This window comes from Eleginops maclovinus, chromosome 10, assembly GCF_036324505.1.
Source record: "Eleginops maclovinus isolate JMC-PN-2008 ecotype Puerto Natales chromosome 10, JC_Emac_rtc_rv5, whole genome shotgun sequence".
In the NCBI taxonomy this organism is placed as follows: domain Eukaryota; kingdom Metazoa; phylum Chordata; class Actinopteri; order Perciformes; family Eleginopidae; genus Eleginops; species Eleginops maclovinus.
Window position 1 is genome coordinate 15649588 of NC_086358.1, and position 22391 is coordinate 15671978.

General features: G+C 40.0%; 2 protein-coding genes across 2 annotated transcripts in view; both read right to left on the reverse strand.

Annotated features, from left to right (window-relative positions):
- acsf2 (acyl-CoA synthetase family member 2) overlaps positions 1 to 2847 on the reverse strand; it is a 25782-nt gene extending 22935 nt beyond the window's left edge. Inside the window, exons 1-2 of the mRNA XM_063892869.1 lie at positions 2499 to 2847; positions 903 to 1098 (exon numbers count right to left, since the gene is read on the reverse strand). Coding sequence (XP_063748939.1) covers positions 903 to 1098; positions 2499 to 2617 — 315 coding nt within the window. The 5' untranslated portion in view covers positions 2618 to 2847. The remainder of the gene's footprint in view (positions 1 to 902; positions 1099 to 2498) is intronic.
- A 2062-nt stretch (positions 2848 to 4909) lies between these two features.
- Positions 4910 to 21552, reverse strand: tap2t (transporter associated with antigen processing, subunit type t, teleost specific). The gene is made up of 12 exons (XM_063892868.1): positions 21342 to 21552; positions 20078 to 20612; positions 19315 to 19429; positions 19062 to 19192; positions 17978 to 18183; positions 16887 to 17084; positions 16083 to 16211; positions 15792 to 15983; positions 15536 to 15709; positions 14900 to 15059; positions 14143 to 14279; positions 4910 to 5762 (listed from the first exon to the last, which is right to left on the reverse strand). The coding sequence occupies exons 2-12, from the start codon at positions 20580 to 20582 to the stop codon at positions 5577 to 5579; spliced, it is 2133 nt and encodes a 710-aa protein (XP_063748938.1). The 5' UTR covers positions 20583 to 20612; positions 21342 to 21552; the 3' UTR covers positions 4910 to 5576.
- Between the last annotated feature and the right edge of the window lie 839 nt (positions 21553 to 22391).

Genomic DNA, 22391 nt, shown 5'->3' on the forward strand with positions numbered 1-22391 from the left:
TTATGAAAGCTGCATTTGATCCTGTATTCTTTTTCCAGATTAACAGGATCAATCTGTGTAATCACTTTGACTCAGTGAACAGTTTTTAAGGTCACTGGGTAAAAATTAACAAACTATACAGGACTGAACACGCAGGTAATCTTGTTTTACAGTTGTGTATTGCCTAATCAACCTCAACCAATGGGATAAGGATCAATTATTTTGCCTGAAAGTTGAAACCCAGGGTGAAATAACTCCATAAATTCTTGCAACTGCTGAAAAAGAAAGAAAGCGTTAATTGTATGTTCTTATTACTCATCTATGGATGGAAATGCCTCCTTCAAGCTTCAACCAACAGAGAGGAACAGGGCGGTACAGGTAGCAAAATGAGGGTTAAGGTCACTTTACAAATGTCTAACTGTTGAATGGAATTGCAAGCATTTCACAATAACCTTTTGACTGACCCTTTTCACTGAAGTCAAGGTGCTAAAATGTCATAGGTCTGGAGTTTCTGCTGTGGAATAGGGTGAGAAGGTGAAGCCATCTGCATAACTTTCTATCACTTTTTATGAGCTGTCAAACTACACCATGATAGTGTAAACATTAAAATTGAGAAATGTGGGTGTTGATAGCATCTGAATCTTAAAGAGGTAGGCAATTATTTGAGAAGCAGTTTTTGTTTCTCCAGGCAAACCTGCTGGTTGTAACACATCACAATGCAGTCTGCAGTTGTTTTACTGACCCATAGTCAGAGTCAGAGGGCTATAAAATAAAAATGTTTTTAAAAAAGTGGGGTGAAATTGATGAACGTTACTCCACAGGCCCAACATCCAACCTCAAAACAATCTTAACATTGTTGGATTGACCTTCAACATTTTGGGTTGACTGGACCTATACAGTACACTATGGAAAAATAAACTCACATCCTTCTGTAGCTGTGCAAATGTTTTGCGGACTCCGTCTTCCAGGAAGACCACGGCCTCTCGGTCAGGCCAGCGCTCCACCGTCCTCAGCAGGGACTCTCCTATTGTAGTGTGAAGCAGGGAGGTGGAGGAAGTGCCGTGGACGTAGCTGGTGGTGAGAGACGGGATGATGGGTGGGAAGTCCACATGGATGCCACTGCAGGGAAACAGAGTACATTTTCAGACACGAAGAAAATAAAACAAAGTGTCTTGTTCGGGTCAATCAAATTTAATGAAGGATCAAATAAATTGGATCTTTCATTAGGTTTATTTATGGGTAATTATTAAAATGCCTTCTTTATCTTGATTATCATGTTGATTAAGTAGTAATGACTGATTTAATCTACGTTGGTGCCATCATCCACTGTTTAATGACATAATCTTTTTTTTACCTGATAAGGGCGAAGTCAAATGATAAAGGTTTTGGGTTCAACTGGACTGTCAGTTCACCTCTCACACAGAAACACAATGACCCAGGGAGACAGGTTTCCTATTGAATATTTGTGATTGAAATAAAAGCGCCCTGTGTAGCTTATAACAAGGCTGCAATGATTTGTAGTGATAACATTAAGGGCATTTTTGCAGATCCAGATTTCCATTTGATCATTTTCTATTCTGTTAATTGCAATACACAATGTTAGCCAAGTCACTGTTGGAGCTCCTCTACAGACTTACAGAAACCAGAGGGAATGTTATTGGTGGTGTTATGCGCTCCCCTGCAAAATCAGTGCTTTGAGTGGATTCACTCATTCTTGAAAATATTATACGAATATAGGGGGAGTTCATAGGCGTCGCCACAATATAATTTGGGGTGGGACACGTCCCCCTCACCTTAAGAAAAAAGTCGTTTGGACCCCCCCACATTTGCCATCAAAAATATTAGTGCATGACTGCATTTCAGTCCAGCGTTCTTTCCATTGCTTCACAATCAAATCCGTTCCACTTTATCATATGGGGAATACCCATATCAATAGAAATCCACTCCGCGTTTTGCTGGTTTCCTACACGCAGCCGCATCACGCACGCAACAAACCTATGTTGAGAGTCGGATCAACGACAGACAGACTTCAGCAACAGTCAGTCAAAATGTCCAGATTTTGCTAGCTTTTTTCCTAGGTACACATTTTATGTTTCCACATAACTTGTTGCATGACATTAATGAAGGGCTATATGTTGCCTCAAAGTTACCTCATTCTTTTCTAATTCACTCTCACAACAGGAAATAGAAAAAATGCGATAACTATTTTTATATACATTAAGTCTCCTGTGGTGGACTGCAGAACAACATACTGGTTTCCTTAATCTCCTCCCCTTCCTCCCTTGTTGTTTTCAGCCCCACTCTTTTGCTACTGCTTGTAATATAAAAATAAGAAATATTATTTTGTTTTTATAATATTGTGTCAAGATTGTGCAAAGCATTTATGAGTAGTTAATCATTTTTGTAGAATGCAACAATGTTCAGTTGTGATCACTCGTGGCGATTTGTTTAAAATTGAAAGTAATCTCGGTTGAGCATTAATCCTATTTTTATTTATCACATGTGTTTATGTATCTCACCGACTCGCTGCAGGTAGTGCTGGATGACGCGTCCATGGTCTCTGCAAAACTTTTACAGATCTGGAAAAAACACAGTTGCTCCGAAGAGTCTGGGAACACAAGGCAATCTTGGGGATCATTGTGTGCAGCTGCAGATCACTCTGCACAACACTTGAGCAGATTCCGAAAACACAGAACTTCTCCAAAAAGGACTTCCTGTGCACCGCTGGAGGGATCTGCACTGATAGGGAGGAATGTCGCTGTTCTCTGAGAGTATGCAGCTTTTAGCAGCGCCTTGCTCGGACCTCGATCCTTTACCTTTAACACAATTGCTTTCTGAGAGTAGCAGCCTGTCCTGCTGGTGGCACACTACACTGCAGGGAAGACTACTACAAGTTTCAGCAATTAGATCCAGACCCTTACTATCAATGGTGTAAAGTAACTAAGTAGATGTAATCAAGTACTGTACTTAAGTACAATTTTGAGGGAAGTTAAATCAAATCAAATCAAAGTTTATATAGCCCAGTATCACAAAACATGTTCGTCCGAGTGGGCTTCACAGATTAACAAACACAGATGACAATGTAAAATATAGTTAAAATGACAAGAAAATCATTAAAAAAAAAACATGATAGGAGATTACAATAAAACGAGATAAAAACATTAAAGACAGTTAAACAATAAAATACAGTGCCATAAGATGTAGGTATCAGGAGGACAAACAGGGTAATCTAAAACCAGCTCTAACTATAGGCTTTATTAAAAACCAAAAACCCCAAATCTGTGTTCACTGTTGTACTACGCTGTATGGGAGATATAGACCACTCCCAGATAGCATAAACTTTCCCAAAGCCATAACAAATGTCTATCTTGGCAGTGATAACCACAGGGACTCTGCCTCTAGTACTACTTGTGCTATGCATGGCCCCAAGACATCCAGCCTGTAAAACCTTTCAAAAGTACAAACCTCGTGACTTGGACACGGCCCAAGAAGTGACCATACTCCTTGTGGAATAAGCCCTTAAACCATCAGGGGAGCTGCAAACCATCACATACATAAGCCTGAGAAATGGCCTCCACACTCCTTTGCCAGGTTCGGACAAAAACACAAACAGCTCATCTATTTCCTGAAATCTGTTGATGTGTCCAGCCTTGGTTCCTCTACTTAGAAAAATGGAGGCGAGAAAAACATTTGAAAACTAACAAAAGCTGGATTGGGCCGCTGTCAGACCTTAGTAAGGGCTTACTGCTGGCAGAAAAGGTGGATGTAAAAAGTATATTAGTCAATGTAACCCTAACCCACATGATGGGGGTAGGATGGCCAGAGGGCAGTTCCTCAGTGTTCAGCTGTCGGCCCATCTCTGCTAGGATCCTTGTCTAGTACGCAGAGAGCAGATTCATTGCAAGAGAGCAAACTGATTGGTACATAAGCTAACGGAGAGCAATGGTTCTGACTGAGATCAGATGCAACCGAAGGCTCCACTGCTGGGGAATATTGGCAGTAGTAGTTTGGATGGTGTTTTGGCTGGTGGGGTCTTCTTACCATCATACAGGTCTCTTTAAACCCCTTCAGCGTCCTAGGCTGCCTATCCCCAAGAGGAAAGCGACCTGTTTGCAGAGATAAGATGTTGTCCACTGGGGAAGCAGCACCATCCTTTATTTCGTCCCAAGGGCAGAGTTGGTATTACCCTCTGCGTCCTAACAGCCCAGCTCCACGTTGATGAGGGTCTGCTAGCACCTATAGAATTCTGTCCCTAGACATGATGGGATAAGACAATGTGGCTGCAAAGGAGGAAAATGTATAATATTAGTCTTACCAGGTACCATGTCACAACGCATTAGCCTGTCTGTCAGTAGGGCGAGCAAGCAGGGTTAAAATTTTGCTGGCTAAACTCTGGCTACTCATCCCCACTAACAAATTAATCTAAATCCACATTTGGTAGGAATACCATTAGACATTAGCTGGAGTATAATGTCACACACAATTGGTCGACCTTACCTGTGTCAAGGCAAATAAAAAATGAGTTACTGTACAGTGTAGAGTAAGTCAACTAACACACAGGACTTTTTTGAATCTCTTACAGGTCTTTATTTTAAACAAACGCAGCAGCTAAGATTGAACCTTGTAGAAAAGTACACCAACGAAAACTGAATACCCAGGTCAACTGGTTTATCTTAACACAGACACAGATCCTCTACACCACTCACTAACTGAAGTGTTCTGAAAGTCTTCCATCTTAAAACTCAAAACATTAAGTATTACAACACTAAAGAGCTTTCATTGCATATTTTCACATTTCCAAAATGTTAAATACCACAATTAACATGAACTGCCACGGCACTAGAAATATCGTGTTTTTTCGTAATCATATAAACACATGGGATTCATGTCAATAAAAATGAGTGGACAGGAAGGTGAGCGTGAGCAGCCATTGTCAACGTGAAAATAAATCCTTTCTTTTATTTCAAATCCAACCTTTTATAATCACCGCATTGTCCAATTTGATTTGGTCTGCAGTAAAAACACACTGGGTATAGTATCTATAATGTGCTCTAATCCACATTCGGAATAAGTAAGTAGCTTGGCTAATATTAGCAAACTTTAACTAACAGACATTGCCGTTTATCTGACACAGATTCTGCTTGTGTCCACTGTGGTTCAGCTGAAGTTGAGGGTCGACTTTATACACTACAATTAACAAAACTGCATTAAAAACAATAATGCTTATTGGAGCATAAGTTTTAGTCCTTTGTCATGTCACTGATTTGTTTGTGTGTTGACATCAAACTGTAATATGTCTAGACGTAAACATCATTTATGCTCGTATTTCCATTGAACATGCAGACCACACCCTTCCTCCTAACCTCCTTTTTGACATTAATTATGTCATTCCTACCCTGTTTTATCTTCATTCTATGTCTATTTTCATGTATCGTACAGATGCATTTATTGTATGTTAGGTGCTTTACAAACAAAGATCATAATAATTAAATTTATGCATTCATTAAATGCATTTTGTAGTGACATATCCTTAGAAGATATAACATGCAGGTAAGTGGGTTAGGATAAATACTCAAGCATTTAAACTCTCGGCTGTGTTAAGAGAACAGTTCCTCTTTCAGACGATAGTAGCGTCCTTCTCTGGCCATGAGTTGTTGGTGAGTCCCTTCTTCTACGACGGCTCCCTTCTCGATGAAGATGATGTGATCTGCCTTCTCCACAGTCGTCAGCTGATGAGCCACCACCAGGACAGTCCGACCACAAGTCAGAACCTCCCGCAGCACCTGAGACACAACCCAACAAAGGAATACCACGTTACACCTGTACATCTCATTTGTTTGTTTGGTTTGTTTGTTTTCCTCCCGTCAGTTTCTCTTCCTGTACACTGATTCGCTTTAGCTGATCAGAGTGATTTACTTTGATGACAGGCTTGACTGGCAATTTAACATGTCGGAATTGGCTGGTGTGGGTCAGGGAGGGGGCCTTAATGAAATGAACAATAAAAGAAAACATATCTTTATCATCCCTGTTGTTTCCACATTCCAGCCCTGCCACCAAAGTTATAAAAGCCTTCTTGATGAGAGGGGGAGTGGCCGTTTCAATCCATTTGGGAGGGTGGCAAGCACTCGTCTCAGTCCCATGACAGTACAGCATCTTTATGCATGCAGAGCACGCACAAAGTGGCTTTTCTTTTAGTGGATACTCTTCATGGGCTTGTATCACAGGCACTGACCTAAGTTTAAGGCTATTATATGCACAACAGTTACAATAAAGACTTTAAAATCTTGAATCCCAGGGTCTCTTGAAAAATCCTCATAAATGTAGGCCTACATCCAAGGAAAATCCAATACATTAAAACAAAATGAGAATCTAAGACATTTAATTAGTGATTGCATTTGAGTGACCTGGATATAATCATGAATGTAGTAACCCCTCTACAGGGGGGTAAACGTGAGTAGTGTATAACGGTAGAGTGTGTTAAAGTCTTATTCATGCATACGACCAGTTCAAAAGAACAAACTGAAATATCAAATAGAAGAGGGAGATGGTCACAGGCAGGGGTGGCCAACTGTGTTACTGCAAAGAGCCGCATCATACATGCTGGATGTATGTCCCCCACTTCTCTCTTAACCTCTCTCTTTTGCTCTCACCCATTCTGTGTGCTCCAGGGGCATAGCTAGGTTTTGAAGTTTGGGTGGGGTGGACTTCACATCCTGTAGGGGGGTCCGGGGGCATGTTCCCCCGGGCTGATTTTTAAAAACATTTTAGAGTGAATTGCATGCATCTGGTGCACTTTGAGAGCAAAACTAAGAGGCTACATCTAATAAAACAGTGTGCTCTTGGTAAGGGGAGGGGGCACAACTCTTAACACTAATTTGAGAAATAAAAAAAATCTTTTCAATTTCAAAATGTTCATTTGGGTGGGTTTTAAACATTTTGGGGGGCTATGACACTGGTGTGCTCCCTCACTCTCTTCCTCTGTGCCACTCTCTATCTCTCACACATAGAAAAATGAAAATCTAAAAATGTACAATAATTGACAAACAGACACACACACTCAAAGACACACCCTCCAATAGACACACACTCCATCACACAGACAGCCAGATTTCTTGTAAATGTCACACACCATGATATTGACAGAAATCAGTATTAAGACCAGAGGCCCGTTATTGTCAGCCATTAAGAGTGTGTGCACTCACACACACACTCTCACTTATTGTATTTGTAAACTACTTTTATATTACTGCATGTTGCTTCTTTGAACTAAGTTGGCATTCATTGCCTTCAACAATCCTTTACAAATCTGGCTTTAGAGAATATTTAAATGTTTGTATTTAAAACAAACCCATGACTAAAGTTGGTTCAAACACTGCTTCATGACAGTTATTTAAAAATAAATGAAGACTGGCTAAAACACTTCTGTGTCGAAAACACTGTGTAACGATTGGCCTGGAACTTGTGTGTTGTTAACCCTTTGTGAACATAATTAAAATTCGGTATGAACTGAGGAGCAGCATGAGGCTGGCTACCCCTGGCCACAGGGATAAGTGCAATTGTGCACATTTACTCAAAATGATTTTTTTTTGTTCGTTTTTTTGGTGTGTTTTGGTGCTTAAAGGTCGCGTTGCTGTCTTCCTGTGTGTTATCCTAAAAAAACATGGCTGACATAGAGGCATTCATTAAAGCTCCGTCTCAGGAGTCTCTTGGTGCTTTCACAAAGGATCAATTGCTCTTGATTGCTGAGCATTTTTCTGTGTCTATTGGTGGTGACAAAAGGGTGAAAGAAAACATCAAGGACTCTATAATATCGAGATTGATGGAGATTAAAGTTTTGCCTGCAGAGAAAGGGGAGGTTTTTTCAAAGCCTCCTGTTCAGTCGAGTGTACTGTCTTTTGAGCAGCAGAAAGAAATGTTGATGTTACAGCTGGAACATGACAGAGTTAAATATGAGTTAGAAATTAAAAAACAGATTGAAGTGGAAAGAATTCGACAAGAATCTGAGAAAGCCAAGCTAGATATGGAGGGATGTCGCCTGTCTATGCTCAGAGATGGCATGTTGTCCGGTGAGGGGCAGGGTGGACAGGGGCCCAGGTCTCCTCATCGTTTTGATATTAGTAACATGCGCTTGTTACCTCACTTTAATGAAAGTGATCCAGACACGTTTTTTTTTAACGTGTAGCAAAGGCTAGGGATTGGGCCGATGCAGACTGCGCTCTGATGCTTCAGTGTGTGCTCACAGGAAGAGCACAGTCTGCTTATTCCTCTCTAAGTCTTGAAGATAGCTCGAGCTATGTTAAAAATCTGCTGTGCTTAGAGCATATGAACTGGTGCCAGAGGCATATCGTCAGCGTTTTAGGTTCCTTGAGCAAAAGCAAGGTCAAACGTATGTGCAGATGGCGAGGGATTTGTCTATTCATTTTAAGCGTTGGTTAACTGCTCTGGACATCAATTCTTTCGACGATTTGTGTGAACTAATGATTTTAGAACAGTTCAAAAATGTTCTTCCTGATCGCATGGCCACATACATAATAGAACAAAAGGTCACTTCTGCTGCTGAGGCTGCTGTGGCAGCAGATGAGTTTGTGTTGCTTCATAAGAACAGGTTTGGAGGGCGCTCTGGGGCCCTAACTGCTGTTGAAGGGAGGAGAAGTGCTGCTGATGGTAGTTCATTTGGGATGTATCCAAAGAAATTGGGTTTCGTAAAATCAGATGTTGACCATTTGGATAATGATGATAATTGCAACTATTGTCAGGAAAAAGGACATTGGAAGGCAGAATGTCCTGCGCTTAGAGCAAAGTCCAAGGGACAAAGATATTTTGTTAAGCCTGTTGCATTTGCTGCCCCTGTGGAAAGCTGCTGTGTTGCTGAGGTGCTTACAGCCCACTCATGTGAAACAGATGTCTTGGCATCTTATGCCCCTTTTATTAGAGATGGCTTTGTGTCATTACTAAATAGTGATGTAAGAGTTCCAATCAAAATCTTGAGAGACACAGGTGCCTTTGACTCCTTTATTGTTGACTCTATTTTGCCATTGTCTGAGGAAAGTGACACTGGTGACACGGTTCTGAGTCGTGGGATGGGGTTAAAGGTTCTCCCTGTTCCCGTTCATAAGTTGTATCTTAACTGTGACCTTGTCAAGGGTGAAGTGGCTATTGGTGTGCGTCCGGCTTTGCTGATCGAGGGGATACATTTCATTCTGGGCAACGGTTTGGCAGGTAGCAGAGTGTGGACTGATGTTTCCCCGGCGCTTTCAGTTACCTGTGGTCTGAATGAGTCTGTGCCTGAGGATAACTCTACAGTGGTGCCAGAGGTCACGTCCTCTTGCGTGACCACACGGGCTATGGCCAAAACTGATCATGACTTGTCATCAGAGGACAACTCTGAGGAAGTGGATGTTTCACCTTTGTCTGAGTTTCCGTTATTACTCACTGTTAGAATTAAATGTAAATAAATGTATATATTTTTAAATACACAGTCATTATCATTGTCTACCATATCCTAATCGTGTATGGAAAATAACTGGTAGAAACCGTCTGTTTAAGCAACAGATTATTATGATTGTACAGATATTTGGTATGAGAAACTACTCCCTGAGAACGTGTGGGCGAACACGTTCTCAGGACAACACTCCGCAACATGACCACCGAAGGACGCACGTGCAGGAAGACTCCTCCACACTCCTCACACACACACACACACACACACCAACAAATATACATATAAAGCAACTATGTACTTTAGAGGACACGAGCAGCCTCACAATCCCCTCCCTCTATGCTGACTCGTGCTTATGTGATTAGGGCATCCTAAAATTAATAAAAAGAAAGGGAGGTGCGCGGGACAGGCAGAGTTTGTGGGGGCGTTGTAACTGCACTGTCTCCTGCACTCTCTCCTTGCAAGTTTTAACAACCTTAACTGATGTCTCATGTGTTTATTTAACAGTGTTTGCTGCGAGTGTCAGTTTTGGACCTGACACTCACACACAATGAAGTGGTAAAAGAGCAAAGTAATGATTCTTCATTGAAAGAGATTTTTGAGTGTGTTTTACCGGTTGTTGAGATAGAAAATGGCTCAAGTGGATACTTTTTGCATAAGGATTTGTTGTTTAGGAAACGGATTCCTATGGATGATAATGGTGTTTTGGATCACGTTGTCCAGTTGGTGGTGCCAACTAAGTTTCGTCCTCTTGTCCTGAAAGTTGCACATGACGAGTGTGGACACTTTGGTGTTCGGAAAACATATTTAAATATCCTTAAACACTACACCTGGCAACATTTAAAAAGAGATGTGTCTGAGTACATTAAATCATGCCATGTGTGTCAGTTAACAGGGAAACCAAAACAGAAGATCAAGCCAGCACCATTACAGCCGATACAGGCGGTGAGTGAACCATTTGCTCATCTCATAGTTGATTGTGTGGGCCCATTACTATGTTCAAGGTCTGGTTGCAATTATCTGCTCACAGTAATGAGTCAAACCACTAGGTATCCAGCTGCCTATCCTTTGAGGTCGATTACAACGAAAGCTGTGGTTAAGGCTTTGTCACAGTTTATTTCGATATTTGGAATTCCTAAGATCGTCCAGAGTGATCAAGGTTCAAATTTTTCTTCTCACATGTTTGGACAAGTGTTGAAGCTTTTGAAGATTAAAAAGAACCAATCAACAGCTTACCATGCACAAAGCCAAGGTGCCTTGGAAAGGTTTCACCAGACTCTGAAATCCTTGCTTCATGCATACTGTACGGAACTGGATAGAGACTGGGAAGAGGTTCTCCCTTGGTTAATGTTGGCTGCAAGGCAGGCTGTGCAGGAAAGTACAGGTTTTAGCCCTAATGAGTTGGTCTTTGGACATTCTGTACGTGGTCCCTTGGCAGTGCTGAAAGATGGCTGTGTTGACACTGAGCCACCAGGGCGCTTAACTGATTATGTGAATGGCTTCAGACATCGTTTGTTGGTAGCTTTGAGTATGGCACAAGAAAAGCTGTCTCTGTCTCAAAGTAAAATGAAAGAGTTGTATGACCGTGGTTCGGCTCAACGGGAATTTAATCCAGGTGACCAAGTATTATCACTTATGCCTATTGTTGGTTCCCCATTTCAGGCTAAGTATACAGGTCCATACACTGTCATTGAACAAAGGTCTGACCTAAATTATGTTTTGTCAACACCAGAACGGAGGAAGGCCAAACGTCTTTGTCATGCAAATCTTCTGAAACCATACCACATGCGTGAAGTAAACACAGACACAGAGGTGGTGAATGATAGAGTGCATCCAGCTCTGGCTGTGACATCAGATAGTTTGCTGCATCAGAGAGATAGAGTGCCTGAACCTGATGATAGTTTGCTGTATGGTCGTTTGAGAAACTCTGAATCGCTAAGTGATTTAGACGGGTTGTTTTCTCATTTGCCAGAGTCGAGACGTGAAGAACTCTCAGCGTTGGTACACAGGTATCTATGTCTGTTTAAAGACATTCCTTCGCAAACTGACTGGGCTGAGCATGACATTGATGTTGGGGATGCTCGGCCTATTAAACAACATTTTTATCGCATGCCACCAGTTAAACGCAATTGTTTGGATGCTGAGATTAATTACATGTTGGAGAATAAAATCGCCATCCCATCAGCATCTAGTTGGGCGTCTCCATGCATTTTGGTGCCAAAGCAGGATGGAACACCTAGATTCTGTACTGACATGAGAAAAGTGAATTCAGTGACTAAATCTGACTCATTTCCTTTGCCAAGAATGGACGATTGTATAGATCAGGTGGGATCAGCCAAGCAAGTTTGATTTGCTTAAAGGTTATTGGCAGGTTCCTTTGTCCAAGCGTGCACAAGAAATATCGGCATTTATCACACCCTCAGGACATTATTCGTATAAAGTAATGCCATTCGGGTTAAAAAATGCTCCTGCTACATTCCAACGTTTGATGAATCGTGTGGTGTCAGGCCTAAAGGGCTGTACTGTGTATCTAGATGATTTGGTTATTTGCAGTGATTCTTGGACTTCGCATATTCAGCGCATCAAGATGCTTTTTGAACGATTGGCTGAAGCACACCTGACAATAAATTTGGCCAAATGTGAATTTGCAAAAGCCACAGTGACATACCTTGGCCATGTGGTGGGACAAGGTTGTGTGGCCCCAGTTCAGGCTAAGGTCAGAGCAATAGCTGAATATCCACAGCCCACAACCAAAAAGGAACTCCAAAGGTTTCTGGGTATGGTGGGATACTACAGGAGTTTCTGTCAACATTTTTCAACTACTGTGTTTCACCTGACTGAACTTCTTAAGTCTACTGTAAAATATACTTGGTCGGTTGATTGTCAAAAAGCATTTGATGATATTAAATCTCTGTTGTGTTCCTCTCCTGCACTAGCTGCTCCATGTTTTGATCGAACTTTTATGCTCCAGGTGGATGCAAGCCAGGTGGGAGCGGGTGCGGTTTTGCTCCAGGGTGATAAGCAAGGCGTGGTGAGACCAATCAGCTTCTTCTCCAAGAAGTTTAACAGTTACCAGAAACATTACTCTGTTATTGAGAAGGAGGCGCTGTCACTCATTTGGGCGTGGCAACATTTCAATGTTTATGTGGGAGCAGGAGGACCAATTTTGGTTTACACAGATCACAATCCACTGACTTTCTTGCATTCTAAGAAATGTCCCAACCAAAGATTGACAAGGTGGTCTTTGTTCCTTCAGGCTTACAACCTTAATGTTAGGCATATTAAGGGATCAGACAATGTTATTACTGATGCCCTGTCACGTGCTCCACTGAACTAGTTAGTTGAAAAAAGGTGGTACGTATATTTTGTTTATATTTATCTTTGTGTTTGGGATGGAAGTATTGTTACGGTGGTCCTAGGGACACCGACTTTAAGGGGGGGGTGTGACGACCCTGCGTCCCTGTTGTCCCTGTAATGGTGTCTGTCCCGTTAATGATTGTTCCCTTTCTTTCATTAGCGCTGATTGAAGGCACCTGGCTGAGCAGTTAAAGGCCGGAGCCAGAGTCTTGCCAGGTCTCTCTTTTGGCTGAAGGACTCTGGGGAGAGCAGCCTCGTTCATGCTTAGGTTTCCCTTTTGTTTTGGTTCGGCATGCAACACCCTACATCATACCATGTTCACACATCCACATCTACACTACTGATCTTACTGACACACCTCATGATGGTAGGTCTTTGATTTGTTTGCTATAATAAATATATATTTTCTTATAACTTTGTCCTTGCCACCGTTTTTTGTTGTGGCCAAGAGCCGGGCCATGACAGTGGGTTTTAAACATTTTAGGTGGCTATGACACTGGTGTGCTCCCTCACTCTCTTCCTCTGTGCCACTCTCTATCTCTCACACATAGAAAATGAAAATCTAAAAATGTACAATAATTGACAAACAGACACACACACTCAAAGACACACCCTCCAATAGACACACACTCCATCACACAGACAGCCAGATTTCTTGTAAATGTCACACACCATGATATTGACAGAAATCAGTATTAAGACCAGAGGCCCGTTATTGTCAGCCATTAAGAGTGTGTGCACTCACACACACACTCTCACTTATTGTATTTGTAAACTACTTTTATATTACTGCATGTTGCTTCTTTGAACTAAGTTGGCATTCATTGCCTTCAACAATCCTTTACAAATTTGGCTTTAGAGAATATTTAAATGTTTGTATTTAAAACAAACCCATGACTAAAGTTGGTTCAAACACTGCTTCATGACAGTTATTTAAAAATAAATGAAGATTGGCTAAAGCACTTCTGTGTCGAAAACACTGTGTAACGATTGGCCTGGAACTTGTGTGTTGTTAACCCTTTGTGAACATAATTAAAATTCGGTATGAACTGAGGAGCAGCATGAGGCTGGACAAAGAGCCACATGTGGCTCGAAAGCCGCGGGCTGGCCACCCCTGGTCACAGGGATAAGTGCAATTGTGCACATTTACTCAAAATGTAATTAAGTCAACATGAAAACCCTTAAAATAAAATGTTCCCTTTGCATTGCACCTTTAAGATTTAGTTACACCACTAAGTCAGAACTCTGAGACAGGAAGTCAAATTACAAGGGTGTTTGTAATGGGAAAGTATACTTGAAAGAATATTGAGTTGGAGCTCCTGGGATGATGAATGTCATTAGAACCTTAATTATTATATTTTACTTACAGCGTGCTGCATTTCAACATCCAGTTTGCTGGTGGCCTCGTCCAGGATGATGACCTGCGGCTCCCGAATCAGAGCTCTGGTGATGGCGATGCTCTGCTTCTGTCCGTTTGACAACTTACCACCACATTCCCCTACATCTGAGACCAAACGCAGACATGAGGATTATGCAGATAATAAAAATATATTCTAAAAAGATATATCTCATTATCACATCACATATGCTAGGATCATGGTCTGTCACAGGTTAATGTTGAACTCATTTCCAATCATGTTCATTCGCACAATGCAAAAAGTTTACTAGTTCTTTTTTTTCTTTGTATCTTCTGTGTCTGTGTCAGCTTTTTTCCTATATGTAGTTAATATTTATCCTAATATGTAATGTAAGCTAAGTTGTATTTATACAAAATAATAACATCAAAATAAAGTAGTAAACCTTTGCAGTAAATTCTGCTTTCATACACATATAATGCAAATACAGTACAGACATACTGATCCTGCACTAAACAGACAATTTCAACAACAAATGACATAATGTATGTTAAGGGCATTCAATACAAACAAACAAAACAATACTGTAGCATTAGACTGATAACTTCCCTCCTAGTAGGATGGTATTTTTAAAAAAAGTAAAAATGTATATGTACTGTTCAGATCTGATTGATCCTAATGAATATTGTAGACATCTATGTTAAATATTAAACGTGTTTAATATTTATACTATATATTTATTTATATATATCTTTCCAAACTTCTGTACCTGTGTCATATTCGTTCTTCAGTTCAGAGATGAAGTTGTCTGTGTTGGCCTTCTTTGCAGCTTCCTTCACTCTCTCCAAGGTGCAGTCACTCAGGCCGTACTCAATGTTGTATCTCAGTGAACCAGAAAACAGCACGGGATTCTGGGATACCAGGGCCATCTAAAAGCAGTATATTGATGCACATTCACCAAATATAATTTTCTCATGACTGTATAATTAAAAAGTGAAGTAAAAAAAAACCGTTTGAATCTCAAAATAAATCAAAATACCTTATATACCTTATTGGTTTTGTGTAATCAGCAGATATTACCCTGATAAAACACTGGCTCATTAAGGTGGGCTGACCTTTAAGGTGGACCAGCTTACATCCTTTAAGTAACAAGCTACTCCTCTGCACCTGACTCTTGACTTCTGTGGTCTGACCATAGACTGTATATATATACAGTCTATGGGTCTGACTTTACCACTGACCTCTAGTGGTAAAATCTGGTATACCGGCCCAGCGTTTAACTTAAACCAGTTTAAACATTTTGACAAAGAACATACTCTATAGTGTACACCAAAAGAAACATAAGCATTCCCCCATTATTGATCTTTTGCAGGGATTAAGCCTCCCTCCACTGAGCCAGCAGTACCTTTTGATGGAGGTATTTGCATTTGTAATGATGCAGAGGTTCTCCGTCCAGCAGGATCTGCCCCTCTTGAGGTTCGTACAGCCTCTTCAGAAGGCTGACACAGGAGGTCTTACCGCCGCCAGAGGGACCCACCAGAGCTGTCATCTTCCCTGGCTGAAGCTCCATAGAAACTGCCTGTGTAGAGCATGTTTCTGATGATCAGACTTCATATTAACGTCATTATAAATGATGAATGGTGCTATAGGACACACGGTACCTTCAGAGCTGGTTCCACGTCAGTCGATGAGGGATATTTGAAGGTCACATTTTGGAAAACAATTCTTCCCTCCAGCCTCTCAGGAGCTAACTCTCCCTCCTTCTTACATTTTGGTGTTCTGTCAAGATAACTGAACACTTTGGAGATGACTCCGACTGTGGACATCATCTCTCTATAGCAATACATGATCTCCTGTGGCACAAATAATCAACAGCAGGAATTATTTATTTTACAACTCAACCACATGGAAGGGATTCTGAAATGGGGACATATTTGTTTAACTCAGCTCACCTTTAAATTGGTTGACATGGGCTTCTGGTACAGGAAAAAGGACAAAAGACTTCCAATAGTGAGGTGACCGGTCAATATGAGACTGCGGGCCTGTACCAGCATGAGTATCTTTATTCCGAGAGTCACCAGCTACATGGAAGCAGAGAGAGGAATTACTCACATCGTACTTTTGTTTTATATTATTGCAGCAGCACATTTGTATGAAAGACTATGGAAGAAAATAATAAAAAAGGGAAATATGTTTAAATATGATGAAAATACAAATATAAAATACTTCCACGTCCAAATGAGAGCTCAATATCTCCTAATTTCACATAAATCTCATAATGTGGACATAGGTTTAAGTAATTTTTATTATAAATTCGACATAATGTTATAAAATATAAGTCATTAATGTCACTATCTCATCATTTAAAATTTATATTTTAGAGTTAAATCCAACATTTACTGCTCAGTCTTTCATATTCTGAATTAAAATATAAAAAAATGATCTTCAAATGTTTAAATACATGTCGTCTTATTATTTATAATTAGACCTACGTATATCATAATCATTACCTTTGTAAATAATATGGTAAAAAGGTAATGATTTGTCGTTAATATTAACGAGAAATAATCTGATACATTTGACTCAAAAAGTTAAATAAGTTACTCAAAACAGTATCTACTGACTGCATCATTTTATTTATATAATCTCAAACTGAACTTTTCTTGTTTTTTAGTCTTTTCCTGGTAGAATTGGGTCTCAATGAGTTTAGACCTAAACACGTGCTCTTATGATATATGAGTGCTCGCTGTTCCTACCCTCCGTATCAACAGGAAGACTGCGCCGTAGACTCCTGTTCTTGTCTTCACGGCGCACATCACGTCCAGAGCCTCATTATACCTCCTCAGCTCATGATTCTCCGCCCTAAAGCTTCGGACAGTGTGAATCCCGCTGATTGTCTGGAAAGCCAGGTCTTTGTTCTGAGCGTGGCACTCCTGGATTTGCTCTTTTAGATCCTGTTTGACAAAGACTATTTCAGTAACTGTAAAATACACATGAGCAGACAGATGCATCATAACAGGTTCAGGGTCCTCTTCTCTACTCTGAGCCTCTTTGGTGAAAAATTGAAGGAATGATTCTAAATCTGGCCGAGCTGCTGTTATTGCTGCCAGGATGAGGACAGGTAAAGTAGGCGAGCCCTAGACTACAGTGAAGTGTTGATTGATTGACATTTGACCAAGGCAATGGTGATAGCCCTCTCTTGCTTTCTACACTGCCATTGGATAAACCAAGTTTTAAAAGGACGACTGTCAATCAAATGCGAGACATCGTCTCCATTTGCGGGACACTAGACAAATCATAAATATGCTGTGCAGTCCCACACAAAGCAGCGCACCTGGTCACTCTAACCAGATGTGGTGCTGGATTTATAGCACGTAATTTTCAGTGCAACAGTTTTCATGCAAAACAGAATGTTTATCCTTGGGGCCTGGCCCCAGCGGTTATGGCCCTTCACTATAGCAGCTTTAATAATATGTATTTCCCCTTACTTTTTTTAATATGCGTTTGGTGTAAAATGGAGGAATAAAGAAATATAAAACAAAGAATGTGGCTTTTTTTTTCTTTATGATCACCTTCCAGAGATAGTTGGATACCTTAAAATTAAATCTGATGTGTAAACTGAGAAATTAAGCTTTTATTACCTATTAACTATAGCCATATTTTGGGCTGATTGGTTGGATACATTTTTTTCAGATATTGGCCGCCCTTAAAGCAGATTAATTTGTGTCCCACTATACATACTGGTTGAAAAGCACTATTATACTTTGTTCAAATTGACTGAAGAGCAGGATGACCAAACTACTAAATGATTCGAAACAATCAGAGTGATCTATCTCCTCTCACTTACCTTGGACCAGGTGATGTATTTGTTCTGCAGGAAGGCCAACAGAGGCATCTCTATACAGGTGAGCAATGTGAGCTCCCAGGACAGACCGAACATCACTCTGAACATGAGAACGGTTTTGACTGTGCTGCGAACCAGAGCGTTGGAGTTCAGTGTGACCGTGCGGCCCATCTGGTCCACATCAGAGTGCAGGCGGGAGGACAGACGTCCTTAGGGGTGAGAGGGAGGAAAGAGCATGTTCGAGAATGTTTACTGGCAGCTAAATGTCTACAGAAGTACAATAGTTCAATACTGTACATATTGTGGAACTGTCAAATTGTTCGACTTCCTAGTAAGTCATAAATAATTACTCAATTAATCATAGTTACATGGCTTAGTTGAATACTACTTCTTCTATTGGTCAATTTGGACATTAAATAGTCTGTTATTTTTCAATATAGATTTTTTTTTAATGATGGTTAAACTGTCCTCAGTAAAGAAAAGAAAAACAGCAAAAGAGAAGGAAAGAGGTTAAAAGACAGAGCTGGACGACAGAGAAATCAGCAAACAAACACCAACGACAACACGGTATGGGCTCTGGCATTGTTTGAAGAATGTCATTTTCTTTTAGTAACATTGCTGTCGCTGTAATTCCGGCTTAGCGTAACCAATATGATAATTTTCCATCAATAAAATCATTTTTTATTCAATATGTTGTGTCAAATTATTGATTTAGTAGCCAGTTAATAAGCGGGATTATAAGCAGCAACCCGGTCATCATAGTGAAATGAAACTCAAAAGGGTGATCTGGAGGATTCAAGGTTTACCCTAAAGGAATATTATCCCTGACTTATTATCACTTTATTGTCCACTATGAGCGTAGACCTTTTCACCCAACATCAGTGTCGGTCCTTACTAATTCTCTTGAGGCTAAATGGGATAAATGTCTCCATAGTGTGTCCTCATATTGCCTTGGCCATGTAGGTTACTTTTTGGAATAGAAGTCTAGGTAGAAAAGATGTGTTGTCTACAAAAACAGATTTCTCGAACTTGTAAATCATTGCATCCCTGAAACATCCCTCAGACATGTTTACTTTGTTGTTCTCACCAGGGTTGTTCTCCTCAAAGAAGTGCACTTCCTGCTGCAGCAGGGTGTGGAACAGCAGATGCTTCAGTCTCTTGTTGAGTCTGGCCAGAGTGCACATAAATATGCCTCCTCTCATGCCGGAGAACACAGCACTGTAAGGATGAATAATTAGGTTTACGTTCCCCATCACTCAATTAAATAGCATTTTTCTCCTCTGGTGTTGTTTTTATTAGGGCACAAAGGACAACAACATTAAGAAGTTTAATTTCATTACCTTCCAAGCGAGAAAAGGGCCAGCTGTCCAATTGCATAACCAGCGCTGGTTTGATGATTTTCACTTCCTAGCATATCGATGACATTCCCCAGATATAAAGGGATGTATGTATCACCTGTCAGGAAAGATAAACAACACAACAGATTATAAAAACATCAATAAATTGTTTCTGTGATATATGTCCTTATTTTAATAATATATTAACATTTCAATGTACTTAAGCAATCTCTAAACGTTCAAATAGATGGAAAGAATAACTATCTTTAATGAAAATTACACAACTTCTTATTTGTTGTATCATATCATTTTTTGTCTTTCATGTTGGCGTTCCAAATTGAAACCTACAGTTTGCAAATGTTTATTTAAACCTATGTTTTAAACCCCATAATATTGAAAAAAGCAAATATTATAAGTTTTAGTCTTACTGCAGTATTTGTTGACATCTAGAAAAAACACAATAGAATATCCTTTAGTCATTTATAGGCTGCACTTAACAGATTGAAGTTTAATTTGTACGGTTTTAATAAACATTTAAATGCTGCACAGATAGCACAAAATAATATTTCATTATATTCCCTGTTTTTTTATTCTAATGCCATCGTAAAACAAACTTTTCAGGCCTTATTCAAAAACCGAAAGAAAAAGTAAATAAACATACATTTGTTGGAGCCACAATAGTTTCTCTGTCCTTCTGAAAATGTAATAATTGAGTAAATGCTGTGTTGTCCATCTACCATATAGAATGTCAACGTTTCATACTTACAGATGACACCTAAGATGAGGAAACTGAAAGCTGCAATAAGGTAAACGGTGTCTGGTTTGAAGTATTTCAGCACCCTGACAAGCAGCCGCCTGGCATCAAGGTCAATGTTGTCGTTTTTCGTCTTTGAATCACCACAGAGGCCCTTTTCCCAAACCACACATGCCAGCAACAAGGACATGTGGCCCAGGAACAGCATGCTGAGGTCAGGAGATGGTCCTGCGTAAGGCTGTGAGGGAGGCGCCATGAGGATCCTTCCACTTTCAAACACAGGAGAAAGAAGGCAGAGGAGTGCCACCAATCTGCGGAGCACGCCCTCTGGCTTTCCATCAGTCAGTGTTGAGGTAAAAACATGGAGAACGGCCCACTTTGCTGCCCCAAAGGCCCACACTCCTGGCAGGCCTCCCCAACTGGAGTACCTCAGCATCACCAGCCCGGCCCACAGAGCCAAACACAGAGCCATGTCGAATACGAGAATGACAAATCCACATGCTGCCAATTCCTTCATTTTCAAGACTGCAAGAGGCAGAATCTGATCCTAAAAAGACAAATATTTCTGTTATATAGTACAATGATGGTGACGCCAACACTGGTTCATTTATTCAAGTACTGTACTTGATTTTGAGGAATTTGTCATTTCCAATTGTATGCAAGTTAATAGTTTAAAACCATTACATTGTGAAGCATAACATATGCAAATACACAGTGTCTTCTATATGAAGTTATGTTTATAAATGTTTCACTACTGCATTGTATTTATGGTGTTTTTTAAGTCCATCTGGGCTGGGAACACATACCTAACTTACATTACAATGAACCATTATAGCAATGCATTTCTAATTGTACCAAAATATTAAAACATACCATTAATACTCTCATACTCAACATTCAATTGTGAAGAAATACATACGTTGTTCAGTGCCTAATTAACATGCAAACCAGGACACAAACATATTATTTTCTGAGCTATGACTGAGAAATATTATTACTGTTAGCTTACAGCATGCCGGCCAAAATATCAACAACATATACTTTACCCCGTTACGCTCAATTTAACTTTATTAATTCGTAACTTTTTTGTATCGTTTTTGGTAAGTAGTGTGTTACACTTGCTAGCTAGTGTTAGCTAATAACTCTTAAAACACTTGTTGATAAGATTGTAGGGTCACCTTTCCCCTCTCTGCTGTTTGATAATTAGCTTAAGAAACCTGCGGCACGTTAATAGTTCCATAGATTAAAGGTAATCAGGGTTATTTGTTGGATTTACCGTACGCTTCCCCTCAGTCCACGGTTAGCTAACTGCTGTAGTTTCACTTTTAGTTTCACTTTCAGCTGGCTGACGCATGCTTCCTCTGTATGGTCTCCGTACACATTAAACAAGGCGGTATAACACGCCATGGCAATAGAATCATAGCCTTCATTTTGGGTTGTATAACTTTAATTTTTACGTCCTTTAACCAGGGATGCACAAAGAGGAAACGTCGATGTATAGCCGCAGTTATACACTATGGCCACAAGATGGCACCAGCTCACATCTGTGTTATGGAATTGGAATACTTATATACTATTAATATTTAACCATACAGTCTTTGTATTTTCTTGGTAAAGCAGACTTTAAAAAAATAAATAAACCACACTTACGTATAGATCATACTTGGTAAAAGTAAGAGTCCTGTATGCAAAATGAATGTATGTAAATAAATGTATGAATGAATGAATAATCAAGTGAAACTACACAAGTAGGCTATTAACATCAGAAATAATGGAAGTTCCCAAAGTAAAGTCGGTAGGCTACTCTAAGAGGTGTGAGAAGTACTCAGATCTTGTACATGAGTAAAGTACCAGATTGTAGTTTAAGTAAAAGTCCAGCATTTGAAAGGTTTCTCAAGTAAAAGTACAATTATTAGAATCAAAATGTAATTAAAGTTCCAAAAGTTACATATATAAATAAAAGTACATATTATGCAGATTGGTCCATTTCAAAATAATATATATTATATGTTTTATTATAATTATTGATGCATTAAAGTGTTATCAAAGCTGGTAAGGTGCAGCTAGTTTTAATGACTTTGTATAGTGCAGGGTAACTGCTGAATTTACTCCATGTGCAACTAAAAATAGTTTGTTGGCAGTCACATTCACATTACATTCATGTTGCAGCTGGTACTGTATTTGTATAAATGTATTTAGCACTCAAAGTGCTTTAACACAAATCAGCACTCCAATTCACACCAAAATGCAAACACTGGTATCAGAAAGGTGAGCTTACAAAGTGCTGCTCAATATGGTAGATTAACATTCACACACATTGCTATGC

Coding starts and splice junctions, on each gene's coding strand:
- tap2t (XM_063892868.1), bottom strand. CDS start 20,582: ATGAAGGAATTGGCAGCATGTGGATTTGTCATTCTCGTATTCGACATG. Junction 15,060..15,535: donor GCAAATACCTCCATCAAAAG/GTACTGCTGGCT, acceptor TACTGCTTTTAG/ATGGCCCTGGTATCCCAGAA. Junction 14,280..14,899: donor GAAGAACGAATATGACACAG/GTACAGAAGTTT, acceptor GTTTGGTCTCAG/ATGTAGGGGAATGTGGTGGT.